This window comes from Formica exsecta, unplaced genomic scaffold (assembly GCF_003651465.1).
Source record: "Formica exsecta isolate Colony F162 unplaced genomic scaffold, ASM365146v1 scaffold395, whole genome shotgun sequence".
In the NCBI taxonomy this organism is placed as follows: domain Eukaryota; kingdom Metazoa; phylum Arthropoda; class Insecta; order Hymenoptera; family Formicidae; genus Formica; species Formica exsecta.
Window position 1 is genome coordinate 173,909 of NW_021851188.1, and position 20,167 is coordinate 194,075.

The window sequence follows — 20,167 nt, forward strand, 5'->3', positions numbered from 1 at the left end:
AAAAAAAAAAAATTACTGTGATATACTTATGGAATAAACATTAGATTCAGTTCCGGACGCAAAAAGAAGAATTTAAAGTTCTCTAAAGAGCGTTCATATTGATTATCTCTGGCGCTGGCACATCAAAATTTCCACTTTCTTATGAATTTCCCCAACTTTCGCAAATGTTTGAAGTCCGTCAAGTTCTCCGAGCTCTCTTTTTTTTTTATTTCTGCGTTCCGCAAAGTTCTTCTGGCAGCTGCGACTGACTCGGCTTTTTTCCAAACTATGTTCCTCAAGATTTATAGAACGGTTCCTCGCGTCTTTCTTCTTCCCCGCAAAAAGGGAGCAAAACGCGAACTTTATCGCGGAACTATTTATGAATTCGTTCGAAAGTTCATTCACGTCGAGAATTTAAAATCTCATATTTCGATGAAAATTTGCAACAGCAAAAGGCGCGAAATAAACATAGTCCTAGCCCCGTGTGTGGCTTTTCGCGTAGCCGCATTTTTATTGCGATGTACACGCGTATGCAAGCGCACATGATTTAAGCGTCCGACTGCGGCAGAATTTTAATGCGATTTCTTGAAAAAGTCGCGGCATATTTATTTCCGCGGGGAGATGATTGATTTTCACTGGTATATGGACTGCAGCCATGTTTTCATAATGCAGCGAATCGATTAAAATTCGAAAACGGAGCGAAATAAAATTGCTAAGGCAGATACGCTGCAAAAACATCGAGGAAAAAATCGAGCTTTGCAAAATTATTCATTCTATTAATTCGCGATAAGCGAGAAAGTGTGCCGTAATGAGTACAGCTCACCCATTACCGTTCTTTGTTTGAGATATATTTTATACATAGTTTACACAGCCACACACAATTTGATAATTAATATAACAATTAATTAACTAATTAAGCAGGATATATTATAACGTAGGTAGTTCTTTTATTTCTAATTGTTAATAATTTATTTACATTTAATTCATCTATATTCTATTTGTGTGCACTATATTAACTAACATACGCATTAGGCTGCGTTCTTATTGATGTGCGACTGCATGACAAAATAAACACGAACATATGACAGTACGTCATATGATGGTCTCACAAATTAATACACATCTTTATGAATATGTCGCGGGGTTCAATTTATAAGTTAGAAATTTAATATAATAAAATCAAAGATGACTTACTTTTTTCGTCGTCATAATCATCCCTGTAGAGGACTTGTCCGTCGCCGGAATCGCCATCCACGTCTTCCCTGATGACATACGGCCGTGCATTCTCCTTGTTCTCCAACGTACAGGGCAAAGCGAGGCCGAATCGAACCGGTCGACTGCTGAAAGAACGAGGAACGACACGTGCAAAATTTGTTAATACATTCGGATAGCGTTTCCGCTGGTTGACCAATACAACAGTTTTCCGCTACGTGAACCAATGTTCTACTCTACGGTGCTACAAAAGAACGAGATGCGAAAGATGGGATATGCCCGGGCGGAGAAGGGTAGAGGTGCATAGTGGTGTGTGACATGTGTCGGGTGGAGAACAACGGGACACGCCATGTGAAACGACAGACATTCGCGTCCAAGTCCGGCTGCTACCCGTTCGACACGTTGAATGCCGTATACGTAAACTTTATTCGCGATTGTACTACTTGTTCTTTGCGCGAGCTACATTCGTGTTGTGCGACGTATTCGCGAGCGAGATTTCTGCGGTGGAAAATTTATTGCGAAAATTTAGCGAACGGCAAAGCGGATAATATACAGTAATTCTAATAATTATAGAAATTAATATATTCCTTCTAATTGCGAACGTAAATCTTATTTGCGATTTTTGCTTGCATTTTTTTAAACTGCACCGGCTTTTGTGCTGAATATAAAATTATAAAAATGTTCAAATATATACAGCGAGAACCAGCGATTATAATAATCATGAATCTAATTAAAATGAGTCGGCATTCAACGTGTTTAAATTGAGTTTGCAATTTCTCTCGAGTCGGTCCGCATTTCTTCGCGTCGAGAATTTTTGAATTTAAACTTTTAAACTTATTGCGGTGAATTTTCTTTCAAGAATAAAATGTCTTCGAATACTCTTAGAGATTGTAAACATTTTACGAATATTTAGCACGAGCGCCACTCTTGACTGTGTACGCAATGTTCTTCAGAAAAAGTTAAGATTTTCTCTTCTCGCGTCAATTAATCATAAGAACCTCTCATAATATTATATTTACGATAATACATTGTGTCAAGACTTTCAATATTCTCGTTGGATTATGTTTCACGATTCTAAAGACTAGTAAAATTGTAAAGATTTCCCGAAAGAAATCATCAAGAAATCGCAAAGCACGGTCTCTGGATCAATTATGTCTCGTTTTTGCTTCAATATTTTTACACTAAATTTTTAACTTCTTCTTTCGAAAGCGCAGTGCGTAACGTCAGAAGCGAATTGCCTCGAGCCAAATATTTTCGAAGCGTTTTCAACAACGTTATGAAGCCGGCGAGCTTAAAAGCGCCAAAGCTGCAATAATGTGATGAGAACAAAAACTGGCAGTACTGTCGTTTCTTGTAATAACTGAATACTTAAGATTCTCGTCTAGCGAATCTATACAAAATTACTCCAACTCAATATTATATACATATATTAAAGACGTTCTAGAGCTTTTTAAGTTACAAAAAATATTACATATAATTTGTATCATAATTAAAAATGCAGGATAACATAACATTTTGTTTATAAATTCTCTTTTGATTTTCTGCAGACAGACTGCAGGACAACGGAAAAGAAATTACAAACGAGAACAAGATAAATTCATAACTTAATTAATATAAAGTTTTTGCAATCTGCATCTGGTAAAACATGATATTTAAAAGTGAAATACATCATAGCAGTAATTACAGTTATTAATAGTTGGAAAAAAGGTCACATGCTTTATATATATAATATATATATATATCAAAAATTAACGGGACATATAAAATATCAAAATATAAGATATATAATTAATTATATATAAATATATGAAAAATATATCGAAAGAACGAATATATACTCACACGAGTGAAATAATTATGACGAGTTCCTCGTCGATCTCTTTTCCTCGTCTTAATTATCCGACTTATAAGTCGCGAGCGATACCGTCGACTAATGATGGATCGCATGACCCGCGAGATCGATCGATCACGCGAGAGGGAAAATAACAGCTCGACCCATCTCGCGCGATATTCGACTCACGCGGCGCGTCTCGTGCGTGATCGAATGTATGCGGCGTGACAAGCATAAGGCTGAGAGATTTTTCATGGATTTCCCTAAGGTTTTCTCATGCTTAAGACGTTCGAACATTGCCATGCTCGCGGCGCTCGCGTAAAGAGTCACCGAGAGAAAAGGAGACTAGAACATTTTGGTTCTCACGCGATCAACCGCGTGACGTGAAAGACGTAAAAAGGACAAGATATCTTTAATACGTATATATATATATGTACATATATGTATAATATATATAATATATACAATATCGGTTCGCACACATGCTTAGTTAAACCAATGCCCAATTACCATATTCTCATCCTAGGCCTCAACGGTGGCCTTCTGGTTAAGCATAAGAAAAATACGATGCTTTACTAATGATTGACATGTTAATGGCGAATGGGTGCACGAAGTACATTCCATGATTACTCGCCTGAGAGAGAGGGCGTACGTTTCCCTTTAATAATCCGTCTCGCATTTCGAATTTCATCGTAAAAAAATGCGGCGAGTAAATTTAACGTCTCTTACAGAATTACATTAATGTGAGGCACAAAAAATATATTTTTTTGTTAAATAAAATATTTTGTCTCAATTTAGTATAAATGTGAAGATTAACGTCATCCGAGAAATTATTACGTATTCACTCAAGCGGGGGATGCTAGATGCAAAAACTACAAGCAGCGAGACGAGAAATTAAAGGGCTACGTCCGGAACAAATTAGGGCTCTTCGATGTCCACGACGTTTTTACTCCTTTCATTACAGTCGAGAATAATAATACTACGGGAGATAAAACGAGACGTACTCGAAGTCTGTTTGCAGACGCGGTGTTTTCGATATCAAACAACACGGGACTCGCGAGTTAAAGGAGGCTTTCGAGAACGGAGTCGATTTTTAATTAAAGAAAAGCCGGTGTAGAAAGCGAATTATCCCGGCGAATTTGCGCCGGATGGCTCTCGAAGAGCGCCTGATTCTTACGGCGAGTTTCGAGTTTCGATGCGAAGTGTTCGAGAAAAATAAGTAAATACTCGTGTTCTGCATTCATTTTGTGCTTTTGCCTCCTAATTACCGTTGTGATCATTACACAATATAACGCAATATAATGCCGATTCAAAGTAATTCATTCTTCGAGCCTCTTCAACGATCACAATAAAGGCAAAGGACGACAACGCATTTTAAAATTGAAACCTTTACAGTCAAAGCTTTACAAAAAGCTTACAATTTGAGGATAAAGTAAGTCCATAATCTTTTAAGAGGGCATAATGACCATTTGAACTCTCGAAAAATGAATACATTTTCTAGATTTTTTTGCAGCACAACGACTTGATAAAAACTTTTTATTTTTTTACAATATTAATACAATATTAAGTATATAAATAAAAATATTCAGTTAAAAAAAATTTTTTTTTAAGTTATGCGAATATTTACAGATTTATATTTTCATGCACCGTATGTATGAAAACTCGGGCTACATTCGACGGATTGATTTCAAATTTTGCAGGCGAGTTCCTAATAAGATTCAGCATCTGCTAACGAAGCCTTTTTTTAATCCGATTCCCCATTTTTTTGTTATAAAGAAAAAAAAGGATTTTTTTTAAAAACCAAACTTTTTTTCAACATGCCGCCATTTAGTATGCCCCTTAAGGTCCACTTTAAAAAGCATCGAGTTCTAAAATGGATCTTGCAAATTACAATTTCTGATGCATTATTATTAATTTCGAATTTCAAGCTTCGTGACTTTCCTCCTTCGAATAAATGAACACTTGGAACCAACGTGCAGTGAAAACCATTTCGATAAGTCAAATTGATTCCTCTTCGCAAACACTTCCGCATCGATGGATATACTCGAGCAACTGTAAAGCGAATTTCGATATTAGCGCGAGGAGAGAGAGAAGAGCACTAACTTAAATGAGGCGTGGAGCTCCTGGCGAAGAGTCAGCGGCCTGTTCTCCAGGGTCGGCGTGTTCTGCGGCGTGCCGGGCCCGCTTCCGGAACCCCGCTTCTTCAGGACACTCTTGAGCGGCACGGCGTGGAACTTGGGCTCCTTCGCCGGTATCTCCTCGACACGGGATGTGTCGATCGCCGGATCCGGCTGCGACACCCTAAAGACGTACATATTGTCGTCCTCCTCCTCCACGTCGATGTCTTCCTCATCTATCGAATGGCAGGCGAAATCGTGAGATTTCAAGCCGTAGGGAGATGTAAACTATTGTTTCACGCTCGACATTTATACGTGAAAATAGAGAGAGCAGCTTCGAATTTGCACGCAAAAAGATAAAATGGTTGTTTCATCATTTATCGAAGCTCGAAAAATTCAAGCGAACAAGTTTAATGATTTATGCATAATAAATAGATTTATTATTTCATTATTTATTAATTGAAATAAACAAACACGTGCGCGTTCATTGCTTTTTCCGATTTATATAATTAAACACGACAAGGTATACCGGAGTTGATTTATGGGTGTTCGGTTGACATACATGTATCATCACAGATGCAAGTACATCAATGCAACACGAAATTGCGATCATCAATTAGCGCGAACCGATAATTAACAATCAAATTAAATTGTAATGAGATAAACAATGTTAATAATTCCATAACAATAAGCGCCTCATTACCGGTTATTATTTTATAATTTGATATATCGCGGCATTGCGTGTAAGACAATCGAAATGAGAATGAAAAAGGAAACATATCGTCGATATTGAAAAAATGTTGATTTATCTTAGAATATTAATAGAGCAGATTCTAAGTGTCAAAGAAAAATATTTTCATGAGATGATAATTGCTCTTCTTATCGCTTACAATATTTTATTATGGGCACTTACCCTCATCCTCGCAGTCTGAGAGCGGGATTTGCCGTTGCCTCGCCAGCAAAGTTGGACTCGGGGAGCTGAACATGGGCGGGGGTGGTATAGGGCCGATTTCGCTTAACGGAATCGGCGGTTCCGGGAGCTCCGACAGCATCAGGGTATTCTGAGGTGGTAACGGGTAACATCTCTCGATAACCTGCTGATTGTCGGCACCCTGAGGATCCAGCACCCTCTTGTCCACTGAAAACAGAAGGAAAGATGGGAATTAAGATATATGTACATCAAGATATATATATACATTTTTTTAAATGAATAGAGTATCATTAAAAGATGGTTGATATCGAATTTAGTGAGAATCGATGAGAGTTCATTTTTTATAAAATTTTGAATTTTTTGAGAAATATTTGTACATGCTCTAACTTTCGCAAATTTTGAGATATCAGGTTAAATTTTTTTACATGAATAGAGTATCATTAAAGAATAGTTGGTATTGAATTTGGTGAGGATCGGTGAAAGGGTTGACTTTTTATAAAATTCTGAAAATATCTGTACACGCTGTAACTTTCGCAAATGTTGAGATATCTTCCTTTATGAAAAAGCCAAAATTGAAAAACCCGCTTTCTTTAAGGAACTTGAGCTTTGTGAGCGAAATAAAATGATGAGAAAGCAATGTGCAAATTTCTAATTTGCACAATTTTCATTTTATTTTTAATTAATCTCATTCCATTACGTTGAATTAATTATTCTCGCTTCCTTCAATATTTCTAAGTTAGATCGTATTATATATGTATATAGGATTAAGATATTTTTATTACAGCAATAAAACAGAAAAAGTACAAAATGACAGATTGTCGTCTCGGAAGATTGTGTCCAAGTAAGAATACGAATCGAAAAGAGAACGCGCTCCACGCGTTCCTCAGAAGCCCACGCCAGTTGTTTCAAGAAATATGATTCATCGCAATGCAGAAGCAACGATATTTTGGCAAACCAACGAATGCCGTTGCAGTTGAGAGGAGAGACTTGCGAAACACATTACTCGCGGCTCTTCGCCGAATTTGTTTATTATTAAATCCGGTTGCCGTGTGGAATTTTTAATTTGGCGTTCCACCCACTTTTATAATTCGCGCACGCAGCCTGTTTTTCAGTTATTTTTCTCTTCGTTTAATTTTTTCGTCCCGAGATATAAAGAGACCGGCGTATTTTTCACGAATAACAGCTCGGCGTTATACTCGTGACCGGTATCGGCTGGAATGTTAAATAACTCGTTGGATGCAACGCGCTGCTGGCCATTTGATAACGTCGCGCACCTAAATTCTGACATACAAAAGGACGAAGTTCCAGGCGGTTACCAACGAGATACTTTAGCTACCACGCATTCCCCCAGGGACCGTCCGGTCGCGCTTGATCATGAGCGCATATTTGAACATATTTAATTTCAGCTTGAAATTTATAGAGAAAATTTTAAGCTATATATCAAAATGTTATCGTATAAATTAACATTGTGTACCAACTATCGGAGAGCCATTAAAATCTCAAACTTATTTGAATAAATATATTTCCTAAACGATGTACGCAGTGTTATTAGCTTGGTACAGCAGGTAATGCTGAGAATAATAAATGTTTTCGATTTTCCACAGAACTTTCTTTCGAAAGTTTATTTCTTCGAGAAAATATTCTATTTTCTCTTTTTGTCTTTATATTTTTTTAATGAAAAATATAAAGAAATTCTCTTTCAGTAAAAGATCGCTTAATGAAAATAAATATCGCTTAAACAGTAATTAAAGTATAATATCAATTTTCTCCTGAAATTGTGTATTGTAGCGCATATCATTTATTAATTAAATTAAATATTCGATATTCATTAAATCGAAGTTTAATATTTGGGTATCAATCCATATGGTAACAGGAGCAATAAAATGTAACAATGTTGGAAAATTTTATATTTGTATTTTAATGTGCTCTTTACTGTAGCTAAAGAATATTTTTACATAAAGAGATAGATACGGCTCGCGCATACATCTCAACACATTTGCGTTTTATCGATTTCTCAGTCTCTAATAAATATTATTAAATTGTAAACGTTGCCAGAGATAAATAATACCAAGTCTCGTCAAAGGGACAACTAAATCCAATAATGAAACTTTCTGTGATACACTCGATGATAATTGCATTCATGCGGCACGAATTTGCGAGGACTCATCGCTCTTCGTCCGGCAGGAGTTATCGCATAAAAGAATGCTATTATTGCTTCTAAACTGATCCTCAGGCTGGAGAGAAAATTCTTACTCGAAAGTTTCTGCAAGTTGCATAACGATAACAAATATAAACCCAAGTTTATGCCGGCTGATCTACTCGCGAACTTTTTATATACAACCACAAGAAAAAAGTTTTTCGAATAATTATGATTTAAATAAACTCGCAGAATATGCAAGGCAAAAATATAAAATATTATTTCAGTAAATGTGAATGCTAAATTAAGTACTCTATAAATAAAGCTGTTAATTGTTTCACCAGAGTGTAATAATAGTGAAATGAAAAAAGACTTTGTAGGAAACATATATTATTAGCTTATGGGAAAAATGTCTTAGGCCGTTTAAGCGGCAAAATTATTCTCGCTACCCTTCTTCCTTCCCACCCTTCAAGTCTACCGATACTTGAGCCAATCCCATTATTTCACCCTTCGTTGTAAAATCGATACGTTCGCGTGACGTACGCCACCGCCGATACCATCCATTTCGTCGAACTTTTCTCTGAGCGACGACGACGACGACGACGACGACGACGACGACGACGACGGTCGATCGATACGCGAGAAGAACGGACGCACACGCGGGTGTGTACTCACTGTCGAACAAGATCAGCCTCCTGGCTACCACCCTGGCGTCGAGGGTGTTCGGCCTGTTCGGCTTTTGTTGGTTCCCGGAATCCGGGACCGGGCCCGAGGCCGGCGCCCCCGGGCCGGTCGGGCCCAGATTTGCGGCCGACGAATCGCCGCCGCCGCCGCTCGGCGATATCGCGCCATTCGCACTCTGTTCAGTCTTTTCCTTCTTCGGCTCTGCAACAGAAAAAAAAATTCGACACCGGTCAGAACCCGTGGCGAGAGAAGTGTGCGTCGCAGACAGACGGTCCGATTTCTCGCTCCCCTACCGTGAATTTTATCGAAATTTTTTTTCACGCGGACGACGCGCTCGCTCAGAGAAAAGTTCGACCTCGCAGATTCGCGTGCAAATAAATACGGATAATCACGCTCTCTTCGATTATTTTTCCGCAAAACGCTGCGGGTGGCTTCTGCGATGTTTTTCGATCGATTTATCTACCGTAATGATTTATCGGCTCTTTTCGCTTTCTCGCTGAATCGCAGTTGCAATACTTTTTTCGAATTATTTTTCGATCGATGTTGTAGATGCAGCTAAAAAGAGAGTGTGTAATTGCACGTGTAATCTTAAAAAATATTTAAATAAATTTGTCACATATCCTATAAGTAAAAAAATTAATTAAAAGCAGTGACAAAAGCTACAGTAAAATTAAATTATTCTTTATATATTCTATTAAATATATAAGTCCGTTACAAGTTTTTATTATTGATATCAAATAATGAGTTATAAATCTGTTATATAAATCTCAACATTATTTCTTTATTAAAATAGTGTTTGCATATAATCACGAGAAAAAAATCGGGTCACGGTAAAATCTGTTGAGCGCGTTCGAGCACAGGGTACCTTCAAATTACATTTGTTTCCTCATCCGGAAACGGTCGTTTCACTGATTGGTTGTCGTCAAAAATCCGTCTACCATTGCGAAAGTTCGACATATGCGCCACGATGCCAAAGTGACATCCGTCACAAAAAGGACACCACGTCGATTTCCAAGCCGGGCTCTCGGACGCGACGCGTTAGCGGAACAAAAAGCTCCTCGCGTCCGTTATCGACTGTCGACCGCACAACCGGGGTTTTACGTTATTCCGTTCGTTTCGCGGATTTCAAGAACTTGACACATTTCCAATTCGGCAGTGGCGATTAAAGGCAGCGTGCAAGTTCCTCAAAAATTCGCTTTGTACCGGCAATACATATCGATAAATCAATCGGCATCTCTTTTCGAGACGCTGTGAGAGAAATCCATTTCAATCCAATTCCGTCATGGATCAAATGATACTCGGGTATTTATATGTTAACGGTATACCATTTTTTTTCACCCGTCATTTTATTTTTATATACAGGGTGAGTCACTAAAAATTGCCTTCTAAAATATTTTCATAAATTGATTTTAAATGAGAAGATTTAAGGCACAAGTTAAATTACTTTGAAAGGGCTATATTTTTGTAATTTTTGTTTTTTCTAGATGGAAACGCCAAAAAGTTTTGAAGATCATCTCCATTTTTTTAAATGGAAACCCCTATTTTTCATTATACATTTTTGTAGCTTATCTCGAGAACTTTTCAAAACGCTATAATGAAGTATTTTTTCATTAAGTATTTTTTAAGTTATTTTATATCTTATTTTGACATATTTTGACATAAAATATAAAATATCTAATATATCTAAAATATAAAATATTTAATTTTCGATAATCTTACTGTAATACTTTTATGCATAGAATAATGAGATGAATCAATTGTAAAAAAAAGAAAACATAAATAATTATTTAAAAAAGAAATATATTATAACATAAATAATTACATACTTTTTCCTAAAAACAATTTTTTTTTTATACCAATTGATGTGTATATATGATGTGTCCTTTTTATTGAGTTGGTAAATAATTAAAAACATATCGTGAGACTCTATTTCAAATTAAGAAATTGATAAGTTAAGAAATTAAATAAAATAAGACTATTTCAAATATATAATCAAATCAATAAAGTTAAAGATAGCGCGCCCAATAAAGAGCGGAAAGATACAATCGATTCGCAGAAATTACGTTTTAGAAATCTGTCTTCTACGCTAATGGAATTCAGGATCAAACGTATCGATGCGTCTGCAATTGAAGGCAAGTCAATCGCCCTCGCTTCATACAGAGTTAAAGTAGCGCAATCGATATTCCTGCAAAAATACGCGCACCTACTCTATGTTTAGCGGCTCTTTTACATCAGAAAGGCTCGACGTAAATAACTGGATGTCGGAGCGCGCGGCGATGAATTACTCTATAGGTAAACCCGATAAATATTAAGGCGCGGGCGTATGTCATGAATATCGTATATAAAAGAAGGAGGAAGGCCCAAAAAATCGCCGAAGAATAGAAGAGAAATTGCCGATCTTGGTTTATAAAAGAATACGCTCTGCGCCTGCTTGCATGCGCGATAAAAATCGATTCTGCCATTTGACGGATTTTACACGTCCCGGAAGCTTCGCCGACATCGTTTTGGAAAGACGCCAATGGAATTCCGAAGGCACGACAAGTAGGCGTCAGTTCTTTCGACACGCTGCTAATAATGTCAACAACATATAGAGCACTATAAAAGCAAATGTAGTTCGATAGTTTTAGTCTAGAACTGTCAAATCAATTTTTATTCTTTAATATTTCCAGAAGCGTCAGTATAATCATTATCTGTATATTATTATTATTATTATTATTATTATTATCATATCTGTTGAAAATAGATCAATATTTTAAATTATGTACCGTATCAATTTCTTGAATCGCGATAAAAGTCTTTGTCAAAAAAATTCGCCATTATCACTTTTGACAGCTGCCGCGCTCCTGGAATTATCACATAATAACCACTGGTAATTTTTGTGAATTATAATTTTAACTATATAAACTTTTTCGAATAGCGCAATGTATCGAACAATAAGTTTCTGTTTAGCGGCGGACGCATGTTGATATCGCGGTTTACGTTCGCGCAATTTAGATCGCCGGGCTACGATTAATCGGCGCAACAAATTTCGCGCGTGACTGCTTGTACTTACTTCGCCAGTTAAGATGAACGATACGGCCCATGAGTGATTAGTGCGTCGCCGCAGCCTTAGACTCGTGCAATTTCGAAGGTCGACTTTAGCAGCCGCAATAAATTTCGCAATTAGTCTCCGACTGTGTCTAATCGTCTCTGCCGTATAAGTCAAAACGAACGAGACACACGATCCATCAGTGACCGATGTGCCTTCGTTCACCGCAAAGTTAAACTCGAGCTCTCCTCCTCCAACGCGTCTCGAAGCTTACGCGGGACTGCTCAGGAATTAGAAACTCATGGATTCGTGAACGCGAACAAAAATAGATCAATGACTCCGTCGAAAGGCCTGCCTTACTTGATGACATACGATGCGACGACCTTCCACCTACTATTATTATTATAGGCTACTTCGGCGCCTGATATATAGCCTCGTATCTTCGAACGATCAATGTTTTACGCGCGTTATTATTATCATCATTTATGTTGAAATAGTCGAATACAAATTTCAAGTTATAATTTACAATCGCGAGAAATCGTATGGCAAATATCGAGTAAATAATTCAGAGAAATACATAGTTCTCGTTCAGGCAGAACTTGTCAAGTACGCTTATGACATGCCAACGTCCAAGTTCAGTTGCGTTACACGTACTAATACACGCACACACCCAATCGTCACACATTGGTCCTCGTGAATGTGTGCCAAGTGCACGCACTATCGCTCTCACTGGCACACACACGAACGCATATCGGCTGATGCATCTGGAACTTCGACACAACTGATGCATCTATGAATAGAATCATGCCGCTCGCCCTTGGCAACATTTCCGTTATGTGGCGTTACGTGTGAGGAATTTCGGTTACGATGAAAACCCCCACGCGAAAACGGCCGCACGAGCGTGTAAAAATCGGAGCACGCGCGGTGCACGCGCCGTATGACTGATGCGATTTTCGCATCACGCTACTCAACTTTCGGCGCGCATCAAGTGCACGGGAATGTAAATTGACTGTGAACGCGAAAACGTTTTCCCATCAAAGTTAGCTAGAAATTCTGGTAGCGAAATGACAGCGTTACTTTTATATTTTCCCGAATAACAATCAAAATACCTTCTAGTTTTAAAGGAGATTTTTCAAGAGATTAATTGGAGATGTGTGTGATATACGTAGTGTCTGGAAAAAAAAAAAAAAGAAACGATGTTTGCTTAATTAGTATGATGTAATTCCTGAGAGCACAGATTGTTACGTTTATTTTAGAGAGATAGCATAGCCAAATATATATTTTCATAAATTCACAACGTTTAGCTAATCGCCTAAAGCAATGGCATTGTTTATAGAGCGTGAACCAGCGTGTGCCAGCGAGCTCTTCGACCGTGACATATATAGGTTTATAGTACGATTGAAATAAATAGCAGACTTTTGTCGCAACCAAGGATTTTTTATTCGAAGAATACTGCTCGTTTTCTTCGAGAACATATCTTTCGGCTTTACTTCGGTCGCGTATACAATCAGAATTTATTTCACACGAAGTACTCCGAGAAATTATATTTTTTTAGATACGTCACACATTATCACGTACTCGATCCACGGCTTGCAAGGCATTTATTATTTATTTCAAAATACAATATTGTAATATTTCACGGGATTATACGTCCTTCGAAACGGCCTGTATCACGCCTTTGGCGTCGCACTTAAAATGTCGCAATGTGAGAAACGCATAAACTTTGCCGCGGTCTTTGCGCATCGCGAGAGCTTCTCTGTCACTGCTGATTCTCTGGCGTCTTCTTTGCCGGGGCCATATTCGGTTAACAAATGAGAAATAAATTATACCGCAGACCAGCGACGAGCTGCATAATGAAGAGATTCGTTTCGCGCGCGTGTGCTACCGCAAACGAGGAATTACAAGGAGGTACGTTCTCATTTTCCTCGTTCGTGTCAGAATCACGCGACGCAAAGCAAATTACGATATAGAAGAGCTCTATGTTAATTGCTAAACCTTTGTGATACCAAGATTGTACGTTCTACCCGATAGAATCTCTCCCGAAAGATCTTTATCAGTGACCTTTCGTTAGTGCACCTCATTTTTTTTTTTTTTCGAATATACATCGCGATAAAAATATTTTGTTACACATACGAATAATTACACACGATATTTTTTTCTCAGCATTTAATTTGCTAGATAAAGAGAATCCAAAATTTAAAAAAAAAATGGGATATATAAAAACGCTATCCGATAGTAAGATTGTTCGCGCCGAGACGAAGTGACGTCTCGAGAATGCGAGCGATATATATGTTGTCACAGCGACGACATATCAACGTGACGTATCCGTGACGTCAACGGACGGATACTGATATTTTTGTTGCGGCTCAGGATGTCAATAATACGGCGCCAGTGGCTGGAGATATTTGCGTAATCACGCATCGTAAATCCGTTCAGTGTGCGCGTTACGATGTGGAGCGCTTTAAGAATCGCAAGCTTGATAGATAGGTGAAGCTATTTATACGAGGCGCGTCCGGCAAGAAGAAGACCATCTTTTTTTTTCTCACGATGCTTTTATAGCGCAAAGTCGCTCACACGCTTTAAAGCTCGGTCGTCTTCGATACGAACGGCCAATTAGTCATGGAGCACACGTGCGCGTTTCACACACCTAGTTTAATGAGCTTTTACTGGATAACTACGAAACTCTCAAAGCTAATACAGGCAAATTCCATTTCACGGAAATGTTTTGCTTCCTTCCTACACTAGAACTATATATATAACCGAAGAAATAGAATACCGCGATATCGATGAGATACATGATAAGAGAAATTAACGGAAAGCATAAAACGGTCTTTGCGCATCGCGAGAGCTTCTCTGTCACTGCTGATTCTCTGGCGTCTTCTTTGCCGGGGCCATATTCGGTTAACAAATGAGAAATAAATTATACCGCAGACCAGCGACGAGCTGCATAATGAAGAGATTCGTTTCGCGCGCGTGTGCTACCGCAAACGAGGAATTACAAGGAGGTACGTTCTCATTTTCCTCGTTCGTGTCAGAATCACGCGACGCAAAGCAAATTACGATATAGAAGAGCTCTATGTTAATTGCTAAACCTTTGTGATACCAAGATTGTACGTTCTACCCGATAGAATCTCTCCCGAAAGATCTTTATCAGTGACCTTTCGTTAGTGCACCTCATTTTTTTTTTTTTTCGAATATACATCGCGATAAAAATATTTTGTTACACATACGAATAATTACACACGATATTTTTTTCTCAGCATTTAATTTGCTAGATAAAGAGAATCCAAAATTTAAAAAAAAAATGGGATATATAAAAACGCTATCCGATAGTAAGATTGTTCGCGCCGAGACGAAGTGACGTCTCGAGAATGCGAGCGATATATATGTTGTCACAGCGACGACATATCAACGTGACGTATCCGTGACGTCAACGGACGGATACTGATATTTTTGTTGCGGCTCAGGATGTCAATAATACGGCGCCAGTGGCTGGAGATATTTGCGTAATCACGCATCGTAAATCCGTTCAGTGTGCGCGTTACGATGTGGAGCGCTTTAAGAATCGCAAGCTTGATAGATAGGTGAAGCTATTTATACGAGGCGCGTCCGGCAAGAAGAAGACCATCTTTTTTTTTCTCACGATGCTTTTATAGCGCAAAGTCGCTCACACGCTTTAAAGCTCGGTCGTCTTCGATACGAACGGCCAATTAGTCATGGAGCACACGTGCGCGTTTCACACACCTAGTTTAATGAGCTTTTACTGGATAACTACGAAACTCTCAAAGCTAATACAGGCAAATTCCATTTCACGGAAATGTTTTGCTTCCTTCCTACACTAGAACTATATATATAACCGAAGAAATAGAATACCGCGATATCGATGAGATACATGATAAGAGAAATTAACGGAAAGCATAAAACGAAGTATGTGTATAAGAACAATATTCGTTCGCTACTTTATCCTTTGTTTCCTCCATAATTGAGCACAGCGATGCGAATTCTTAAGAGATCTTATAGGTTCTCTATTGAAAGACGACGATATTGAGCACGCGAGAGAGCGAGACTGTTATTCGCCGCGAGCTTTATCCGAACCGTAAGTAGTAAACTGCAGATTCGAGTCGACAACGCGTGCAATAACGGTTGGCGTTATCTGCAGGGAGGAAGGAAGCATTGTTTACGGAGGCTCGAGTTTGAAGAGCACTTCAACCGTTTCCATCCGACCTCTTCCTCCTCTTCCTCCACCGTCCCTCTCGCAGCTCTAACTCCCACGATCTTCGAGACACAGCAGTCTGGAATTTCAGTTACATTTACAGAGCAGCTTTACCGGGAAAAAAAGGCCGGAAGTTTCTTTAATCGCCTCCGCGACCAGCCAGCTGCTCCGAACTATTCCTAGATTACCGGCAGTCTTATTAATCGCAAGGTTTCGCACATAATCGCTGGTTATCGATTAGCATTCATCCACGCTAATCAAATCTTTCGTTTGAATTATTATAATGTAAAATAATTTTTTATTTCTTTATGTGCTGTATAAATATTTTAATATATTTTCTGCACGAGATTTCGAAATCTTTGAGATAATCTTAAACGAAATAGAGACGCAGATTATTTTCACGCTTCCCCCGCTAACGAAACATGACAATTATCGCGGGATACGACCGTGCTAGAAGCTATTTTTCACTTTTACGATGGAATTAAAAATTCCTCACGACGGCGCAATTAATCCGCGGATAACTGCGGCGAAATTTTACGAGAAACGGTAAGGACTCCGGAATACATTTGAATATCCGGAGGGACGCTCATTAGAACGTAACGATATGCAGGAACACGAGGGATCTCTTTTTCAAGAGATCCCTCGAACGTTCATTCAACAAACTCAAATATCGCCCACGTGTATGAAAGTTCGTGGACGATCTAATCGCTGTCGATTAAGGATATATTGGAGATACAATCGTAGACAAAAATACTCGAAATTCTAAATTTTTAAATATCTACGCCCTGTATATAGTAAAGGTAGATATAAATGACACAAATAATATTATAATTACATATCTACTTGTAGAAAGATATTTTTTTATTTTCACAATATTATTTCAGCTCTATTTGCGAATTTTCTTATTTATATGATAAAACTTTTGAGAGTGAAAATGCTCTGAATCTAACTTTATAAAATAAAAGAGTTGCATAAAGTGAGATTAGTGACTACGTTGTGTTGCTGACATATTGCGTTGGAAAATATTACAACTTATCGTTAGAAAGGTAAAATTGTTACTAAACGTATGTATGAAAAAAAAAACTTGCACAACAAAAATGTAAAAAATAAAAAAAAAATTGTAGCTGTAACAGAAGAATAAAAAACTGAGCCTATTATTTTATACAAAAAAAAATGAGTGGAAATTAAAACCGTAATAACTCATTAATAAGTAATAACTCATTAACGGTTTAGTGAATTAATGTAAACTTTTTTTTTAGCACATTAAAAAGACGTAAAGAGCAACCACACCAATTTTCATCAATATTGTACTATTTTAAGATAGCTCCGATACATCCTTAAACCGCGGCTGCAATTTCGTTTAATCCGAGGTAGATACGATCGAGCTCGACCGCAGCTACAATTTAAATCGTATTAGCGAAACAACTCTTTAGGCGGACTGTAAAGTACATTTAATCACAGCATTAAAGTGTTTAATGCTCGCTTTTTTCACGAAGAACCGACACCGCTCGATTATTTTTGGTGAGCAGACTCTATTTTTAGCCGTGTCGTGACGAAGGTCAGGTTCAAGTATGAAAAATGAACGTGCGAGATGCACAGACCGTTCTGTTTTTGCAACCATACTACTATCGTATTCGCGTTCGTGAAAATGAATACGCCGACTCGACGAGATAACGTAATCAAACACGTGTCTCGAGCTACCATTCAAAACTAGCTACATCACGTCACTTTTATGTATGTGAGAAATAAAAATGATCGTAATATGTGAGTTTCAACTCTTGCATCAATTTATGTAGATATTTTTGGTATTTGACATTTTACTCCACCGATGATATTTTCTTCTAATTTCTCGATTCTCTCGAATAACATATTTGTCTTTTATATCGCGATTCACGCATTCATGTTTATATAATAATATTAATTTTGTGAAACGCAAGAATATTTTCGCGGGAATTCTTGATCACAGCAATGTAAAAGACAGCTCTTTAATGCACGGATGAATATTCTACTCGTAATTACAGCGATTATGCGAAACTACTGGATGGAAAGAGCTGTCTTTAACGAACGGATGCGTTTTCTAGCTGCAAGGTCGAGTTGACGTGCAAAGAGAATGTACGCGTAAAAGAGATTTCAACAGGAGTCGCTTTTCATCCCCCTGGGATGATACGCGAGATACACAAAGAATGCCAGCACTTTCAGACGCGAATAATCAGCGCGATAACGCTCCTCATCACGACCGAGCGCGAAAACCGTTCCCACGGAAACATTCACCGTCTATCATTTTTATCCAGCTCAGTTTCACTGATAGCGCCGACCATGCTAGATGAAATTGCAAGGGCAAGTAATCTCAACGGAATTACACTGACGAAACCCTCGCTGACTCGTCCGTGTTACTCGACTCGACCGACGCGTCTCGGGTAGTTATCATTCCCGGGATTTCATCATGAAACACACGTGGGAAGAATATTTTATGAAATGAGATCCGCGCGGACTTAAATCGGTAAACTTCGCCGACGTATCCTTTAATCTATTCATGATCAACTTTTCCATCGCGGAAACTTGATAGAACGCTACCCGAAGAAAATAACTCCCTCGACGTCGCACAAATTAATATCGGACAACGATACCCATTGTAATTGCTTTCATAAAATATGAAAATTATTTTTACTACCTACGCAAATTCAGAAAATATTTGAAGCGCCACTTTGCACGATTATTATATAGTTTCGATCGTTACCAGCGCGCTCGAAACATCAAGTTCGTTAGAGCGCTCTCCTCTAAAGCTAGAATTATCTCGCGGCGTCGCCAAGTGGAAACGTTTTCAGTCGGGCATGTTGTAAACGCTTGTTTCATAGTTACGAGATCCTCAGCAAATTTTCAGAAACGTAGCTAAAGAGCTTATAACCTAAAGAGCTTAAGCGTCCGAAAGTACAGGAAATATTTCATATAGTACGTTCTCTTAATTTATGTTTCATTTCGAGTTTGATCTTTATATATCTTTCATGGATCGCACAAAATCTTGCGTGATCATTGCAATTAAAAAGATATCTATTTTTTATATCTTGATTATATATTATTTTTCTCGCATATAAAATTATTATGTAATTCTCGCTCCATCCAATTACACTTCATCCAGAACACGCGAGTTGAAATAATCCCGGAGTCGATAAGAGTGAATAGAATTCTTTTCTCACCGACACGAGAGAGCTTATTTTCAGTCTCGGTCTCTCACGTAAGTCTTCTCCTCGGCTCTCGTCATTCCAGCAGGTTAGCACGTCAGTAGAATCTACCCCAAAGGATCTACACCAAAGTTAAACATCGTCTTTCCTCATATCCTCACGCCACCCCTTACGCCCATGCACAAGATGGACGGCTTTCACGGAATGAGCCAAAGACATATATTTTGGCGGTCGAGATTACCCGCGTGCGTCACGACGAGGTCGTCGACCACATTTTCGTCTCTACCTGGGAACGCTTTTCCGTCTTATATCACGAGAAAAGTATGTGACCGCATCAGCGTTCCTCACGTCAAAGAGTCTCTTGTGTAATAATCAAAATAGTTCCCACGTTAGTGACAATAATTCGTGTAAATACAGTTTAAAAATAATTATGCAATGATATCGCGAGATTCATCCCGAGAGAATTACAACGGGCTTCTGTCGGATATTGTCCAGCTTCTCTATTTATTATGCAATCATCTTTAATTTAGTACACGTAAATATCCGCCGCTAAAAAAGGCCGGATATTTCCGAATTCGCTGCTCTAATATTTTATTGATGCTGTATTAAATTCTGATTTAATGGAGACGTCAATAATTCTGTGTGAGAGAGAATATTACAGTATAATAAATATTTCAAACGCGCGCTATATTGATGTAGCTTTTAGCAAATGATTACCAAGGAGATTGAATACGAAGATTCGAAATAAAAATATTATTTTCCTTTGTTCTGTATAGATAGTATCAAATATGATAGACGGGTACATTTTTTGATAGCAAAAAACGATCGATTTTAATTGCGCACTTGCACAATCTCG

General features: G+C 38.1%; 1 protein-coding gene across 1 annotated transcript in view; it reads right to left on the bottom strand.

The window, feature by feature from the left end:
- The window catches only part of LOC115239834 (phosphatase and actin regulator 2), a 183,399-nt gene that overhangs the window by 6,695 nt on the left and 156,537 nt on the right, over positions 1 to 20,167 (bottom strand). The window contains exons 5-9 of the mRNA XM_029814620.1: positions 8,883 to 9,092; positions 6,053 to 6,277; positions 5,126 to 5,375; positions 3,533 to 3,565; positions 1,174 to 1,319 (exon numbers count right to left, since the gene is read on the bottom strand). Of these exons, the coding sequence (XP_029670480.1) occupies positions 1,174 to 1,319; positions 3,533 to 3,565; positions 5,126 to 5,375; positions 6,053 to 6,277; positions 8,883 to 9,092 (864 nt within the window). The remainder of the gene's footprint in view (positions 1 to 1,173; positions 1,320 to 3,532; positions 3,566 to 5,125; positions 5,376 to 6,052; positions 6,278 to 8,882; positions 9,093 to 20,167) is intronic.